The sequence below is a fragment of the Magallana gigas genome, chromosome 3 (assembly GCF_963853765.1).
Source record: "Magallana gigas chromosome 3, xbMagGiga1.1, whole genome shotgun sequence".
NCBI classification, from domain to species: domain Eukaryota; kingdom Metazoa; phylum Mollusca; class Bivalvia; order Ostreida; family Ostreidae; genus Magallana; species Magallana gigas.
The window spans coordinates 49,880,723-49,899,172 of NC_088855.1; the positions used below are offsets into that span (position 1 = coordinate 49,880,723).

Genomic DNA, 18,450 nt, shown 5'->3' on the forward strand with positions numbered 1-18,450 from the left:
TTACACCAAGTGAACATGAAATGTTATGTCCTTGTTATGATAGACCAATTCACGAAGTGGATAGAGTGTGCAGCATTGCCAAACCAGAATGCACTCTTAATTGCCAAGGAATTTCTTCTCCATTTCATCGTGACATTTGGATGTCCACTTTCTGTTCATACAGACCAAGGTCGCAACTTTGATGGGGATTTGTTTAAGGCCATGTGCAGTGCCCTTCAGATAACTAAGACGAGAACAACACCGTATCTCCCATCTTCGAACGGGCAAGTGGAGCGTTATAATAGCGTTATAATAGAGTCCTCCTACAGTTGATTCGTTGTTATATAGAGGGCAGGGTGAGGAACTGGGATGTTGACTTGCCACTTTTGGTAATGGCTCTTCACGCAACTGAAAATCGTTCAACAGGGTACACACCCAACAGGTTAATGCTTGGGCGTGAAGTTGTTTTACCAGTCGATATTGTCACTGGAATGGCAAGCCTTACTTTGGCTGACTATGAGCCAGATGAGTGGGTGAGACATGTAGACAAGGTTTTGGCGGAAGCCCATTCATTTGCTAGGAAACAACTTGACAGTGTTCAAAGGAGACAAAAACGGCTATATGATATGAAACTCAATGAGAAGGCATACTCAGAGGGACACCTTGTGTATAGGCTTAAAGAAGCAACAACGGTGGGCCAAAGTCGCAAGTTGTAGTCACCTTGGAAAGGCCCGTACCTAGTTATCTCCTGTGGTCCTCCTTTGTACACAATCATGGAGCAGAAGGAGAGACAGTTTACACCGCATCATGACAAATTAAAGATGTGCAATGACAGGGAATTACCATTGTGGATGAGACGTCTACGGAACACCTTCTTTTCAGGGGATGAGAGCCTCTCTTAAAGGACCTGCGATGACCACACAATTGATGTTGCTAAGGAGGACCCAGACGACTCAGGCAGCGGCGGAGATTTCGAGAAGTCGAACGACACAACCGTCATTCACGACACAGTGGCTAACAATGTTGGGGACACTTGTGATCAAGAATCGACAGTCACCACTAGGGCAGGCAGGAAGATTATAAAGCCTGCCCATCTGAAGGACTACTTCTAACCGTAACTTTTATTACTTTGTTTTATTTTCATTGTGCAGGCATGGTCTTCATACTTACTGAGGTTATTTACTAACACTGTTACGATTATTGTCAATGTTCTCTTATATACACATACATATTCTACTATTCACAGGAATTAAGTATGTCTGATTTCATGGAGAAGGCATCATTTGTGCCAGATTATGAAGAGGATATGGAAGAAGATACCAAGCCAACGCTATGTATGCCCAAGCTTTAGAAGCTATCTGGGAGGAAGTGTCCATTGTGCACCGCCCGAACAACAGCTGTTAAACCTCATGTTCTGCGAGCACACCTACCTTGGTACTTTGGAGCCTTGACGGCTTGCTCGAAATGTGGGGTTCAAGAGGGGAGGCATTGTTTTTTGCGAGCAAAACACAGCAACACTGTGAGCCATCCAGAGGGTGTCCTTTTTGGAGGGTCTGGTAGACGTCGTTGGGTTCACCTCATAAACGGTCTTCTGCATCGCATATGCTACCACTTAGGATTAGACACTTTTGATAGCATACTGGGAACAGAGTCTCTATGTCGAGGATACAACCCAGACTACATCCGACTTCACTGACGGTGAGAGGGAGTTGCTTGCCCTGTTTGAGGATTGTAATGGTATCACCAAATCTCCCACCTATGTCTGTGGCATTGCTTGTCCATTGGAGAATCATCAGTAACCTATTGCAGCTTTTCTTGCCTGCTGGACAAAGAGATGTCATACCCACCATGCAGGAGCTAACCTATTCTGGGGATAGTATAACTCCAGTGATTCCTTCGGATATTTTAGCCAGGTTGGGTTGCGCTTTGGGGATTCTCATTTTCACCTAGACATTCTCTTATCCAGAACTTCGATCAGCGATTTTGACGTCTTGGAGGCCACGTATGGGGAACGTGAATTTCAGTTGGATGTAGCAATTGCCAATTATGTCTTTCCTGATCATTGGGAGTGTTTCCGGGAGCAAGCAAACGACCCACGGATCTACCTCACCTTCGGCATTCATCCGCATGTCACAAGCATGGAATATTCAACAGTGCGATTGCATGAACTTCTGCGTGAGCCAGGTTGTGTAGGATTAGGAGAGGTTGGTTTGGATTTTACCTACTCTTGCCGGTGCAACCCTAGATGTCGCAGTTCAAAGGCCTGTAAGAGGGAGAAACTAGCTCACCAGCGGGCATTTCTAAGAAAGGTTCTACCTATAGCTAAGGAGATGGATCTTACATTAGTAGTTCATTGCCGGGACCCCAACACGGGATGTGCCGCAAAGGAATTTCTTTCCATTTTGGAAGACTTGCACTTTACTGACCTTAGGATCCATAGACACTGTTTCACTGGGAATGCAGTAGAGGCCATGACCTGGATGCACAGATTACCTAATGTCAAATTTGGGTTCACCTCTAACCTCTTAAGACTTTCTGGGGCAGCAGATGTCATTTGTGCTATTCCTATGTCTAATGTACTCTTGGAGTCGGATGCTCCATACTTGACACCAACCTCTCGTATGAACATTTACACACCATGGGCCCTCTTCCCAGTTGCAAGAAGAATTGCCGAGCTAAAGGGAGTCGCGTTGTCTGATGTTCTGGCGCAGACTCTTCATAATTTGAAATGCCTGTATCGCATTTAGGCAGTTATATGTTATCTTTTGTTAATTCTTTGTGATGCGGTAAATTGCCGCATTATTTGTCTTTATTTCAGTTCTGGGATAGGGCTTATTCTATGGAAAAGGGAGGAATGTAGTACGGACTGAATGTTATTATGTAACCTGTACTGATCCCCTGTATGTTTCCCGTGTTGTGCCCCTTATGCGTATGTGTGTGAGTGACGTCATCAGTTTCTGCATAGAAGACGAAGACTTCATTCCTGTGTGTAAGCACTAAAACTACTTTATTGTACTTTGACCTGCTGTGTGCGGTCTGGGGCTGCTGTGTGCGCCTAACCTTGTCGGGAACTCGCTGCTGTGTGCGCCTGTCGACGTATCATTGTTTTATGTACTTTGTTTATGTATTTCGGATAATAAATGTCATTACAACAATGTTTTAACATAAATCAAAGTAGGATATGATATGAAAACCGACCAGTACTTACGTATTTTGAGAATATTATCCGAACACTTATACTTCCGCTCGAAATTTCACAGGAACTGAACAAATCTTGGTGAAATCTCGTGAACTTTCATTCGAGCACCTCTGGATTTATTACATACTTAACAACGATAAAGAAAACATTCCGAACACATTCGCAGGGGTGGTAAAGGTACAACGCTCAGACACGCACAGCTCTGAACCCAGGAAGATTTGAAAAGTTTGCAGTATAATGTTTATATTCTATCAAATAGTAGTTCTTTATTTAAACTTTAAACCCACAATTGATCTATGTCTGATATTGCTTTAGATTGAGAATGGCATATCTTTTATTAATTAACTGAACGATTTCTTAATTGACACCCAATCGTTTAGTCCATAAACTTTTGTGTAATCAAATAAAACAATTCTTGAATTCGCGGCTAAATAAACTTATAGTTTTACATGTTTGATTAACGTATACTTCTAAAAAAAAATTCATCAAAATTTATGTTTCAAAAAATGTTAAATTTTGCTTATATCTTTGCTTAATAACTTTTGAGTTGTAAATTTTTTCTAGACACATATAGAACAAAAGTTGTGCAGAATATTAAGAGCTTTCATTTGATACCATAAAAAGGGGCTAACCCCTAAAATGAGGGGTCTAGATCCCTAAAAAGTCTTTGCTTCATAACTTTAAAACGGTTAATTTTTCGATATGGGCTTCGCTGCAAAAATGTTGTTTGTGACTTTACTGATTTCATAAAACTGTTTTTATACCCCCGCAAACAAAGTTTTGGGGGGGTATATAGGAATCACCTTGCCCGTCCGTCCGTCTGTCTGTCTGTCTGTCTGTCCGTCTGTCTGTGCAATCGTGTCCGGTCCATATCTTTCTTATTGAGAAAACTTGGAAGTTCTTACTTCACACAAAGATTGCATATGACCTAAGGGTGTGTCATGACCTTGACCCAAGGTCATTCGGGCAAGGTCAAGGTCACTGGCAGAAAAAATGCAAAATTCGTGTCTGGTCCATATCTTTCTTATGGGGAAACATTGGAAGTTCTTACTTCACATAAAGATTGCTTATGATTAAAGGGTGTGCCATGACCTTGACCTAAGGACAATTGAGAAAGTTCAAGGTCATTGTTTCAAAAAAGCTCAACTCTGTCTGTGTCATGTCTTGTATTAATGGAAATATTAGAAGCTAAAAATTATTAGTTTTCAAAAATAAAGCAGTTGTTATTTATAGAAAATGGACAGTGAAATAGATTCATCCAATATTTTCTATAATAGCAAAAATACACGCTTTATGATTTTTTTTCTTAGCGGGGGGTATAAATTGTGAGCTTGCTCACAGTACCTCTAGTTGTGTTCGTTTATTGCATAATATGAGGGTAAAAGTAATACGTGTTGACCAGTACTCGCGGCAATTTGGCCAAGTTAACGAAACTCTCCCTCGCCCGCGGCCGAGAAAATCGGTCCCCATGGTCGCGGCTGGACTACCTACGCGTAGCAGTCAGCAGTTATCTAATACACGAGAGTTGCGTCTCTCATATAGGAGGACAACGTTCAAGATGTCTACATTAAAGATTTGTAAAGTAAAACTACTTGCTACGGATCAACTCGGAGCATTTGCAGGTACACAAGACCCACTAAAAAAATATTCAAATGGGAATAACTCAAAACCAGATGTAGCGATTTCACAATATTTTGTGCTATTGTGAGCTATCGTCATTTTCAATAAACCCTAGAATTTTGAATAAAATCTAATGACAAACAAGCGAGATATTACAGTTTAAAGAAACGTCTAGAAGAAAGAGAAGAAGAAAAATAATAAAACTAGAGCAAAGCTCGTTGCAAAGCAACGAGTGGGTCTTCCGTTCATGTCGGAAGTAAAGCTGGAAGTTCCTGTAAGAAGCAGAGCTCTTAAACCAATAACAAGAGAAACTAAAATAAAAAGATGAAAAAATCGAATTATTCCTGGTACGACTTGACAAAATCCAAATTATTTTAAGCACGACTTAACAAAAACCTTTCCGATTTCAAGAACGACTTAACAAAAAAATCTGAATGTGTTAGAGTACGACTTAACACTTAATTTTAAGGTACAAGTTAATTTAACCAAGAACTTGATACTACTTTCTTAACCAAAAAAGCGGAATCAAAATTTCCCGGAAAAATCAATTTTTAAAGCCAAATTTCTCTGTAATGCATCGTCCGATTTTTAAACGGTTTTCAGTGTTAGGTTCAGCTTAAAAAGCTCTACAAAACACATATTCGTTTTTGATTCGATCAAAAAATTCAATTTTTCGAAAAATTAAAATCACTTCCGGTTTCTACCGGTAGTGACAAAATAATTTTTTTTGTAAAAATACCATAAGTAAATCCGCAGATTTACAATCACAGAAAATTTCAAGTCTTTATAAACAACCGTTTACGAGAAAAGTCCTGGACAAAATCACTTTTTGAAAATTTTTAAAATGACGTAACTAGAAAACGGAAGTGACATTATGACTGAAAGTTAAAAAGCTTCAAGGGACAAGTATTTAACATAATCCCTGAAAATTTCTTGCAAATCGGTTGAATAGTTTTTGAGATATAAAGCAAAAAAGAAGTCAGAAGGAAAAACAAGAATAATAATAATAAACTAGAGCAAAGCTCGTTGCAAAGCAACGAGTGGGTCTTCCGTTAATGTCGAAAGTAAAGCTGGAAGTTCCTGTTAGAAGCAGAGCTCTTAAACCAACAACAAGAGTAACTAAAATAAAAAGATAAAAAAATCGAATTATTCCTGGTACGACTTAACAAAATCCGAATGATTTTTAGTACGACTTAGCAAAAACCATTCCGATTTCAAGAACGACTGAACAAAAAAAATCCGAATGTGTTCAAGTACGACTTAACAATTATTTTTGGTACGAGTTAATTTTCATTTGAACATTACGCTATTTTTCAAACCAAGGAAGTGGAATCAAAATTTCCGGAAAAATCAATTTTTAAACCCCGATATCTCTGTTATGCATCGTCCGATTTTAAAACGGGTGTCAGTGTTAGATTCAGCTTAATAAGCTCTACAAAACATATATTCGTTTTTGATTTGATCAGAAAATTCATTTTTTCGAAAAATTTGTTTCATTTCCGGTTTCGACCGGATGTGACAGATTTTCATTTCGAGCCTTATTACAGAGGTAAATCGACCAAATCATAACCATTGAAAATTTCAAGCCTCTATCTTAAAGCGTTTTTGAGAAACGCCGCGGACAAAATGACTTTTTGAAAATTTTAAAAATGACGTTACGTAAAAACGGAGGTGACGTTGTTGAGAAATTATTAACATCTTTGAGGGATAATAGTTTCACATTATCTCTGAAAATTTCATCAAAATCGGTTGGAAACTTTTTGAGTTATAAAGCCGAGAAGGAGTCAGAAAAAAAAAAAGAAAAAGTATAATAACTAGAGCAAAGCTCGTTGCAAAGCAACGAGTGGGTCTTCCGTTAATGTCGAAAGTAAAGCTGGAAGTTCCTGTAAGAAGCAGAGCTCTTAAACCAATAACAAGAGTACCTTAAATAATAAGATAAAAAAATCGAATTATTCCTGGTACGACTTAACAAAATCCGAATGATTTTAAGTACGACTTAACAAAAACCTTTCCGATTTCAAGAACGACTTAACAAAAAAAATCCGAATGTGTTTCAGTATGACTTAACAATTATTTTTTAGGTACAAGTTGATTTAACCAAGAACTTGATACTACTTTCTTAACCAAAAACGCGGAATCAAAATTTCCGGAAAAATCATTTTTTGAACTCGTTTATCTCTGTAATGCGCTGTCCGATTTTAAAACGGCTTTCAGAGTGTGATTCAGCTAAATAAGCTCTATAAAACACATATTCGTTTTCGATTGGATCAGAAAATTCATTTTTTCGAAAAATTTGATTCCCTTCCGGTTTCGACCGGAATTGACAGATTTTCATTTCGAGCCTTATTACAGAGGAAAATCGATTAAATCATAACCATTGAAAATTTCAAGCCTGTATCTTAAAGCGTTTTTGAAAAACGCTGCGGACAAAATGACTTTTTGAAAATTTTAAAAATGACGTCACGTACAAACGGAAGTGACGTTTTCAAAGAAACTTCACAAACTTTGAGGTATTATAGTTGCACACAATCTCTGAAAATTTAATAAAAATCGGTTGTAAACTTTTTGAGTTATAAAGCCAAAAAGGAGTCAGAAAAAAAAATAAAAAGAACTAGAGCAAAGCTCGTTGCAAAGCAACGAGTGGGTCTTCCGTTAATATCGGAAGTAAAGCTGGAAGTTCCTGTATGAAGCAGAGCCCTTAAACCTATAACAAGAGTAACTAAAATAAAAAGATGAAAAAAATCGAATTATTCCTGGTACGACTTAACAAAATACGAATGATTTTAAGTACGACTTAACAAAAACCTTTCTGATTTCAAGAACGACTTAACAAAAAATCCGAATGTGTTCAAGTACGACTTAACGATTATTTTTGGTACGAGTTAATTTTACTTTGAACTTTACGCTATTTTTTAAACCAAGGACGCGGAAACAAAATTTCCGAAAAAATCAATTTTTAACCCCCGATATCTCTTTAATGCATCGTCCGATTTTCAAACGGATTTCAGTTTCGTAATCAGCATGACCAACTCTACAAACCTCGTAAACATTTTAAATTAAAACGAAAAATTCGAAAAATCGAAAATTTTAAAACACTTCCAGTTTGGACCGGAAGTGACGGAAACTAAATTCCAGCCTTATGTCCAAACAAAAACGATCAATGCTTCAACACAGAAAATTCCAAGTCTCTATCTTGAAGCGTTTTTGAAAAACGCCCTGGACAAAATCACTTTTTTAAAAGTTAAAAATTTACGTTACGTAAAAACGGAAGTGATGATGTAGTTAAAAATTTAACATCTTTGAGGCACAATAATCTTACATAATCCCTGAAAGTTTCATGTAAATCTGTTGAACACTTTTTGAGATATTAAGCTTTAAAAAAGTCAGAAAAATAAAGAAAAAGAAAAATAATAATAACTAGAGCAAAGCTCGTTGCAAAGCAACGAGTGGGTCTTCCGTTAATGTCGGAAGTAAAGCTGGAAGTTCCTGTTAGAAGCAGAGCTCTTAAACCAATAACAAGAGTAACTAAAATAAAAAGATAAAAAAAATCGAATATTCTAGGTACGACTTAACAAAATACGAATGATTTTGAGTACGACTTAACAAAATCCTTTCCGATTTTAAGAACGACTTAATAAAAAAAAAACCGAATGTGTTCAAGTACGACTTAGCAATTATTTTTGGTACGAGTTAATTTTACTTTTAACATTACGCTATTTTTTAAACCAAGGACGCGGAATCAAAATTTCCGGAAAAATCAATTTTTAAACCCCGATATCTCTGTAATGCATCGTCTGATTTTAAAACGGTTTTCAGGGTTAGATTCAGCTTAATAAGCTCTATAAAACACATATACATTTTTGATTAAATCAGAAAATTCATTTTTTCGAAAAATTTGTTTTACTTCCGGTTTCGACCGGAAGTGACAGATTTTAATTTCCAGCCTTATTACAGATGTCAATCGACCTAATCATAACCATTGAAAATTTCAAGCCTCTATCTTAAAGCGTTTTTGAGAAAAGTCCGGGACAAAATGACTTTTTGAAATTTTTAAAAATGACGTCACGTCAAAACGGAGGTGACGTTCTCTTTAAAACTTTTACATTTTTGAGGGACGCCAGCTTGCAAAAATCTCTGAAAATTTTATTAAAATCGGTTAAAAACCTTTTGAGTTATGAGGCAAAAAAGGAGTCAGAAGAAAAGAAAAAGAATAATAATAATAATAATAAAAAGAAACCGAAGAATAACAAGAGGGTCTTCCGTTGGAAACGGAAGACCCTAATAATAATAACTAGAGCAAAGCTCGTTGCAAAGCAACGAGTGGGTCTTCCGTTAATGTCGGAAGTAAAGCTGGAAGTTCCTGTAAGAAGCAGAGCTCTTAAACTAATAACAAGAGTAACTAAAATAAAAAGATTTTAAAAAATCGAATTATTCCTGATACGACTTAACAAAATCCGAATGATTTTAAGTACGACTTAACAAAAACCTTTCTGATTTCAAGAACGACTTATAAAAAAAAAATCCGAATGTGATACAGTACGACTTAACAATTATCTTATGTACGAGTTAATTTTACTTTGAACATTACACTTTTTTTTAAACCAAGGACGCGGAATCAAAATTTCCGGAAAAATCAATTTTTAAACCCCGATATCTCTGTAATGCATCGTCCGATTTTAAAACGGTTTTCAGTGTTAGATTCAGCTTAATAAGCTCTACAAAACACATATTCATTTTTGATTTGATCAGAAAATTCATTTTTTCGAAAAATTTGTTTCACTTCCGGTTTCGACCGGAAGTGACAGATTTTCATTTCCAGCCTTATTACAGAGGTAAATAGATTAAATTATAAGCATTGAAAATTTAAAGCCTCTATCTTACAGCGTTTTTGAGAAAGGCTGCGGACAAAATGACTTTTTGAAAATTTTAAAAATGACGTAACGTAAAAACGGAAGTGACGTTTTCAAAGCAACTGTAAATTTTTTGAGTTATAAAGCCGAGAAGGAGTCAGAAAAAAAAATAAAAAGTATAATAATAACTAGAGCAAAGCTCGTTGCAAAGCAACGAGTGGGTCTTCCGTTAATACCGGAAGTAAAGCTGGAAGTTCCTGTAAGAAGCAGAGCTCATAAACCAATAACAAGAGTAACTAAAATAAAAAAGATGAAAAAAATCGAATTATTCCTGGTACGACTTAACAAAATCCGAATAATTTTAAGTACGAATTAACAAAATCCTTTTTTTATTTTAAGAACGACTTAACAAAAAAATCCGAATGTGTTTAAGTACGACTTAACAATTATTTTTGGTACGAGTTAACTTTACTATGAACATTATGCTATTTTTTAAACCAAGGACGCGGAATCAAAATTTCCGGAAAAATCAATTTTTAAACCCCGAAATCTCTGTAATGCATCGTCCGATTTTAAAACGGTTTTCAGTGTTAGATTCAGCTTAATAATCTCTACAAAACACATACTCGTTTTTGATTTGATCAGAAAATTCATTTTATCGAAAAATTTGTTTCACTTCCTGTTTAGACCGGAAGTGACAGATTTTCATTTCGAGCCTTATTACAGAGGTAAATCGACCAAATCATAACCATTGAAAATGTCAAGTCTCTATCTTAAAGCGTTTTTGAGAAACGCCGCGGACAAAATGACTTTTTGAAAATTTTAAAAATGACGTAACGTAAAAACGGAAGTGACGTTGTCAAGAAAACTTTGATATCTTTGAGGGATAATAGTGTCACATTATCTCTGAAAGTTTCATCAAAATCGGTTGGAAACTTTTTGAGTTATAAAGCCGAGAAGGAGTCAGAAAAAAAAAGAAAAAGTATAATAATAACTAGAGCAAAGCTCGTTGCAAAGCAACGAGTGGGTCTTCCGTTAATGTGGGAGGTAAAGCCGGAAGTTCCTGTAAGAAGCAGAGCTCTTAAAGCAACAACAAGAGTAACTAAAATAAAAAGATGAAAAAATCGAATTATTCCTGGTACGACTTAACAAAATCCGAATGATTTTAAGTACGAATAAACAAAAACCTTTCTGATTTCAAGAACGACTTGACCAAAAAAAAATCCGAATGTGTTCAAGCACGACTTAACAATTATTTTTTGTACAAATTAATTTTACTTTGAACATTTCGCTATTTTTTAAACCAAGGACGCAGAATCAAAATTTCCGGAAAAATCAATTTTTAAACCCCCCAGTACATTATAGAATTGATAGATCTATCATCTGTAAAAATTTCAAAGTGATATCTTTTAAGTTAATGGAGATTTCCTCCGGACAAAATCAGTTTTTTTAATTTAAAAATGGCCGCCAAATTTGAAAAGAAGTGACGTAAATGCTGAAACTTTAACATCTTTGAGGCACGGTAACTTTACAAAAGCTCTGAAAATGTCATTGAAATCGGATGAAAACTTTTTGAGATATAAAGCCGAGAAGGAGTCAGAAAAAAAATAAAAAATAAAATAAATAATAAAAAGAAACCGAAGAAAAACAAGAGGGTCTTCCGTTGGAAACGGAAGACCCTAAAAAGAAACCGAAGAATAACAAGAGGGTCTTCCGTTGCAAAGCAACGAGTGGGTCTTCCTTAAATGTCCGAAGTAAAGCTGGAAGTTCCTGTAAGAGGCAGAGCTCTTAAACCAATAACAAGAGTAGCTAAAATAAAAAGATGAAAAAAATCGAATTATTCCTGGTACGACTTAACAAAATCCGAATGATTTTAAGTACGACTTAACGAAAACCTTTCCGATTTCAAGAACGACTTAACAAAAAAATTAGAATGTTTTCAAGTACGACTTAACAATTATTTTTGGTACGAGTTACCTTTACTTTGAACATTATCCTATTTTTTAAACCAAGGACGCGGAATCAAAATTTCCGGAAAAATCAATTTTTAAACCCCGATATCTCTGTAATGCATCGTCCGATTTTAAAATGGCTTTCAGTGTTAGATTCAGCTTAAGGGTGACGTTTACTCAGAATGAAAAAAAATTCCACTGATGATAATGAAAAACCATCTAATGTGTGTTATAAACCTTTTATTGTAGTGTTATTTTTCATTTTCAAAAAAGTAGGTCAATGACCTACTTTTTGAGTTAATGGCCATTATATATTTTTGGAAAATTAAAGGAAAATCTCTTAAAATTTTACACTATGCTTGAGATTTTCTTAATTGTGAAAATAATACAAATTGCTCAATATTTTTAAAAAATGAAATACAGTTTATGAATGGCAGTGACACTAAATACATACAAAGCATTACGTTTTCGTTCACAATTTTTATAAATATTCCAGTCCGAATTTCCTCTATCATTTTTCAAATTCCAACCCATTTTTGATCAAATTTTACAAAAAATTGAATGATGATAATACAAAAAGATTTATAGTATTAAACTACTTATATTGATCTTATTCTGTTGGCATATAATTTATATGAGGTCAATGATCAAAATTTTGAGATATGGTGTCTTTTCTCGATTTTAAGCATTTTTCAATATTTGTTAAATTCGTGCCTTACGATTATTATAATGAATGAGTGAGGTAAAACTAACAGAAAATATGCTAAATTATAAAGACTAAAATATAAAATCTTAACTTTTAATATTAGAGTACTGCCAAAAGTGTTTTGGCGGAAAACAAAATCTGCAAAATTTAGTCCGAATTTCCTCTGTTTGGTTAAAAGTCCATTTTTGTTTGGGCATAATTCCATAATATAGTAGAAATATCAAATGTTATGTCAATAATATTTCACTTCACAAGTACTTTTTGTATTTAGAACAAATTTTACTCATGACATTGAACTTTATAACAATTCGAATTTGAGAACTCAAACCCTGAGTAAACAACACCCTTAATAAGCTCTACAAAACACATATTCATTTTTGATTTGAACAAAAAATTCATTTTTTCGAAAAATGTGTTTCACTTCCGGTTTCGACCGGAAGTGACAGATTTTAATTTCGAGCCTTATTACAGAGATAAATCGAACAAATCATGAGCATTGAAAATTTCAAGCTTCTATCTTAAAGCGTTTTTGAGAAACGCCGCGGACAAAATGACTTTTTGAAAATTTTAAAAATAACGTAACGTAAAAACGGAAGTGACGTTTTTTAAGAAACTTCACAAACTTCGAGGTATTATAGTTTCACATAATCTCTTAAAGTTTCATAAAAATCGGTTAAAAACTTTTTGAGTTATAAAGCCGAGAAGGAGTCAGAAAAAAAAAGAAAGAACTAGAGCAAAGCTCGTTGCAAAGCAACGAGTGGGTCTTCCGTTAATGTCGGAAGTAAAGCTGGAAGTTCCTGTAAGAAGCAGAGCTCTTAAACTAATAACAAGATAACTAAAATAAAAATATTTTAAAAAATCGAATTACTCCTGGTACGACTTAACAAAATCCGAATGATTTTAAGTACGACTTAACAAAAACCTTTCTGATTTCAAGAACGACTTATCAATAAAAAAAATCCGAATGTGATACAGTACGACTTAACAATTATTTTATGTACGAGTTAATTTTACTTTGAACATTACGCTATTTTTTAAACCAAGGACGCGGAATCAAAATTTCCGGAAAAATCAATTTTTAAACCCCGATATCTCTGTAATGTATCGTCCGATTTTAAAACGGTTTTCAGTGTTAGATTCAGCTTAATAAGCTCTACAAAACACATATTCATTTTTGATTTGATCAGAAAATTCATTTTTTCGAAAAATTTGTTTCACTTCCGGTTTCGACCGGAAGTGACAGATTTTCATTTCCAGCCTTATTACAGAGGTAAATAGATTAAATTATAAGCATTGAAAATTTCAAGCCTCTATCTTAAAGCGTTTTTGAGAAACGCTGCGGACAAAATGACTTTTTGAAAATTTTAAAAATGACGTAACGTAAAAACGGAAGTGACGTTGTCAAAGAAACTTCACAAACTTTGAGGTATAATAAATGCACATAATCTCTGAAAGTTTCGTCAAAATCGGTTGTAAACTTTTTGAGTTATAAAGCCGAGAAGGAGTCAGAAAAAAAATAAAAAGTATAATAATAAAAAGAAACCGAAGAATAACAAGAGGGTCTTCCGTTGAAAACGGAAGACCCTAATAATAGAAAGAAACCGAAGAATAACAAGAGGGTCTTCCGTTGGAAACGGAAGACCCTAATAAAAAGAAACCGAAGAATAACAAGAGGGTCTTCCGTTGAAAACGGAAGACCCTAATAAAAAGAAACCGAAGAATAACAAGAGGGTCTTCAGTAAAAACAATAGAATAACAAGAGGGTCTTCCGTTGAAAACGGAAGACCCTAAAAATTTCAGCAGGATCAGTACAATGTCTTCCGTTGGAAACGGAAGACCTTAAAAATAACGTTGCGGGTACTGTACAATCAAAGTACTGAAGTACTGACGGGAGTTGATTTTATCGATTATCATTTATTCAAAATCAAGGATATGTGATTTTCCATGGCAAGTAGTATCAGTAATCGAAATATTTTTGAGAAATTGTATCGATCCAGGCAAGATTGAACGCTTGTCCTGTTCAATCAAACGCTCGTCGGTCTCTGTTTATCTCGGATATGTCGGATATTAATGAAGACAGCCAAGCGTCTGGTTGAACGAGACTACATTGAACTCTAGCGTAGGAATGCATACGACTTTAAAATATATCTAAACTGTATGTACAATTTAAAATCTTATTATTAAATAAGTTTTCTTGAAAAACAATGCTTCAGAATACATAGCATCGAATTTATCGATTATTTTCAAGAACTAAGTGTTGTCAGCGGTATTGATTTGTGCTTAGGTCCAAGTAAGTGCATAGGAGAGTTGATTAAAATCAACTCCCAAAAACGGTTAGTAAGCTGCTAGAAAAAAAGGCAACAGTTCAACTCCTCAATCATGGAGTAACTTTGAGGTTGGTATTCTTATATAGCGCTTATAAACTCTCGATCCCAACGCCCAAGTTTTTTAATTTGACCATCGGAAATGCCATTGATAAAGCACTACTGAATTCAAAATCCACTGATATTCCCAAAAATTGACTGACATTGTCTGAAATCCACTGTATATTCACTGTACCCTACTGTATATCCACTGTACACCCACTGTACAGAGCTACTGTACCACACTGTATCCCACTGTACCCCACTGTACAGAGCCACTGTACTCCACTGTACTCCACTGGACAGCACTGTACCTACCCACTGACCAGCACTGTACCTCACTGTACACCACTGTACGGGGCAATGACCAGCACTGTACCCCACTGTACACCACTGTACAGGGTACTGACAAACACTGTACACCACTGTAACCCACTGTACCTATGTTTTTATAAGTTATTAATATGTTTGAACAATGAATTGAATATTAACTTTATTTGAGACCAAAATCTGGATTTGTTTCGATTCTTTCCTATTGCTTACAAGAGAGAAAATGGGCTTCTATTTTTTTAAGTTCATATATAATTAGATGCACGGTCAGGGAAAAGGCAGGGATATCATCGATTTCTCGGGGAGCTTAGACATATTTTGGATAGTTGTACAATGTAAGTTTTAAAAAATTGAATTATCTTCTGACCCCCCCCCCCCCCCCCGATCCTCCGATCCGTGCATGTATTAAAAACTCAGAATCCAATTATCATACGAAATATAGCAACTCATCCAATTAAAAGGGGGAATTATTTATATATATTTCAATATCAATGTTTTAGTAACTAAATATTTAATTAGGTTTTTTTTTTTACAATGAATTTAATTTTATCAATATTATCTAATAAATATTAGTTAACATGTTACATTAAAGTTTTAAAATTCAGAGAATTTAAAACAATGTATAATTACAATTTATAGATATAAAAAAATCCACTATATTGCTCAGCATACTGAATTTAGATAAGATAACCAACTGGTCTGGACTTTAAAATGTCTTTGAAGTTTTACTTCACAGGAAGATCAGTGAGTCGGTGTCTGTGTATAGTATGTGGTGTGAGTGTCGCAATATTCAACCTTGTAAATTGTCAGTCTGACACCTTGTTCAAGATATTATGCAATTCCCTTATAGGGGTATATGTGGTCTTGAGAGTATTAAATCCAGTTGAAATATGTATTTCTAAAAATATGACATTAATGAATAAACAAAATAATCTTTATATTCATCATTTTAGACGCGTTTTTTATCATTTAAATCAAGTCGGATATTATACATGTTAAATATTTATAAATCCTCCCCCCTCCCCCAGCAGTCGCTGATATCAAAATAAGTACATTGTATAGTGTTAAATTAAAAATGGAATGTGGTGATAACGAACACTGTTCAAATAATATTTCACTCTGTTACGGTACTTTAAATTATATACTTTTGAATTTTAACACTGTTCGTTATCACCAGTGTCATACATCTACATGTACCTTCTCTTGCACGGCTTAGAATGTTGTCATGATATAGTTGCATAGTTTTAATAAGAAAAAAATATATCACCCCCTCTCTCTCTCTCTCTCTCTCTCTCTCTCTCTCTCTCTCTCTCTCTCTCTCTCTCTCTTATCAGTATGTTGTAACTATCTTCCCAAATGTTTATGGAACAAGGTCAGGAAGGCATAAACACCCCCTGCATCACAATTTAATTTTAGCATCTCTTCAATTATAAGCGACATTTCAATTAATAGGCAAACATATTTATTTTCTCTTTCCGTAATAGGTAAATTGTGTACAGGTCGGATAAATAAGAAAAATATTTCTATTATTCAGTAATTGAAAATACGCAATTTATATTTGAATCATGTTAAATGTTTGTGACCTAATAAATTCCACGAAGATGAATGAGCATGCAACCCAAATGAAATCATGCGTATAAAATTTTCTTTTTAAAACAAACTTATGAGCTATGAAAACTGTATTTACTGGTTATACAAACAATTGGAACTTGTTGCACGAAAACGTCACTCCATTGAGAACGAACTCCATTAGTTGTCATCGTATAATGGCTGCCTTAACATTCAACATTTTAACTGATCGTATGATTTTTTTTACACAATTATATTTGTTAAAATTAACGTCTTAAACAATGTCGAGTGCTAAACACAATGTACCGAGTTAAATTTGGGGGTGGGGGGCAGAATTACATGTAGTTTACCAACTTTTGCTTTACACACTTAGAAAAAATCCGGACGACACGTAATCGCTTCGTGTTGTCTTTAGAACAATAAGATATTCAAACAAAGACCAATTCTGACTAATCATTTATATCTTGTGTAATATTTGCTTCCTGTGTATAGTGATTAGCAGCGTTCACGACCGCTTGCGGGTAGACTTTCCAGCCCCGGAGGCTTTCACACTTCTAGAAATTAAGCCCCCCCCCCCCCTCCTCACCTGAGATTTACCACCCGGTAAAAATGTTCGGCCTTTAAATTAATTTTTCGTTTTTCTTCTTCTTTATTTACTGAAACCAGTATATTGGTATATCGTATCATAGCAAACAAGATAATCTCTCTCTCTCTCTCTCTCTCTCTCTCTCTCTCTCTCTCTCTCTCTCTCTCTCTCTCTCTCCATGCTTACGTACAAATATTTTAGTATTTGAATAAAGTACTACCGGTAACATGTATAGTAATGTTGACAGCGGCTAAATGTAAACGTTGGCATAAAAAATTATTTCTTGTTACCGGATAATGTCCATGGATTCAAATGATTTGAATTGAAGTTCGTTATTGAATGATTGTCATTTAAATTCTTAATGAATGAAAGTCAACGCTAAAAATTAATTTTTAATATCGACGATGTATTGTCTCCTTCTTTGTGTATGTCTACAGATAAAAATCTTTTGTCTGTCTTGGAACAATGAAAAACTCGGAACAAACAGAAAAAGGCGCAGACTATACACACGACCGGCTGACTGCGTCGAGGTGTGAAAATGACCACCTGTGTATATATGTTGTAGCCTAGGTATAAATAGATGTAAACGTCAGGGAAATACACTGTTGAAACAAAAATCTGAATTTTCACTTTTGATTAAAAAACCCATTACGGTTGCCGTGTGCTTTAGGATCATAATCATTTAGAATCTGTCTTAAAAGATTTTTTTTATTTACTTACAACTAGGTCTACTTGCATGTAATGCTTACAAAAGTGGGATTAATGATATCTATTTAATAGTTATTCCACACCGAGGTCAAAAATAAACAAAAATGCATTAATTTTATTAACATAATATTCATGCTTAACATGAATCGTTTCGACATAGCACAGTACTGCAAGGGGTATCAATTTGCAAGTGGATGAGGAAAAAAAGGGGGGGATGTATTATCCGTACTACATTCTATTTTTCGATTTAAAGTTTGCAGATTTTTTTTAACCCAGGAGTTAGTTGGCAGAGATAAACTTGAGACTTAAGAAAAAGAATCGGTATGTAAAAGAAGCACATTAATAGACAATCAATTTCTTACCCCAATCGATTTTTGATTTCTCTCTCTCTCTCTCTCTCTCTCTCTCTCTCTCTCTCTCTCTCTCATGAATTTACAAGTGCTAAAAATTTAGGCCAGGAGTCAGAAAGGAATAAGCATGTTAAAATTCCCCTACGGCATCACAACCACCAGTTCCAGCATAGATTTTATAATGAACTTTTCTACGACTACATATTATACCAATACAATACAGCCAGAAAGTGATATA

General features: G+C 34.9%; 1 protein-coding gene across 1 annotated transcript; it reads left to right on the forward strand.

Annotated features, from left to right (window-relative positions):
- Positions 1-1,234: 1,234 nt before the first annotated feature.
- LOC105321874 (uncharacterized metal-dependent hydrolase YabD) lies at positions 1,235-2,726 on the forward strand. The gene is made up of 3 exons (XM_011420356.3): positions 1,235-1,313; positions 1,615-1,774; positions 1,946-2,726. Exons 1-3 carry the CDS (start codon positions 1,235-1,237, stop codon positions 2,724-2,726), a joined length of 1,020 nt encoding a protein of 339 aa, XP_011418658.3.
- The last annotated feature ends 15,724 nt before the right edge of the window (positions 2,727-18,450 follow it).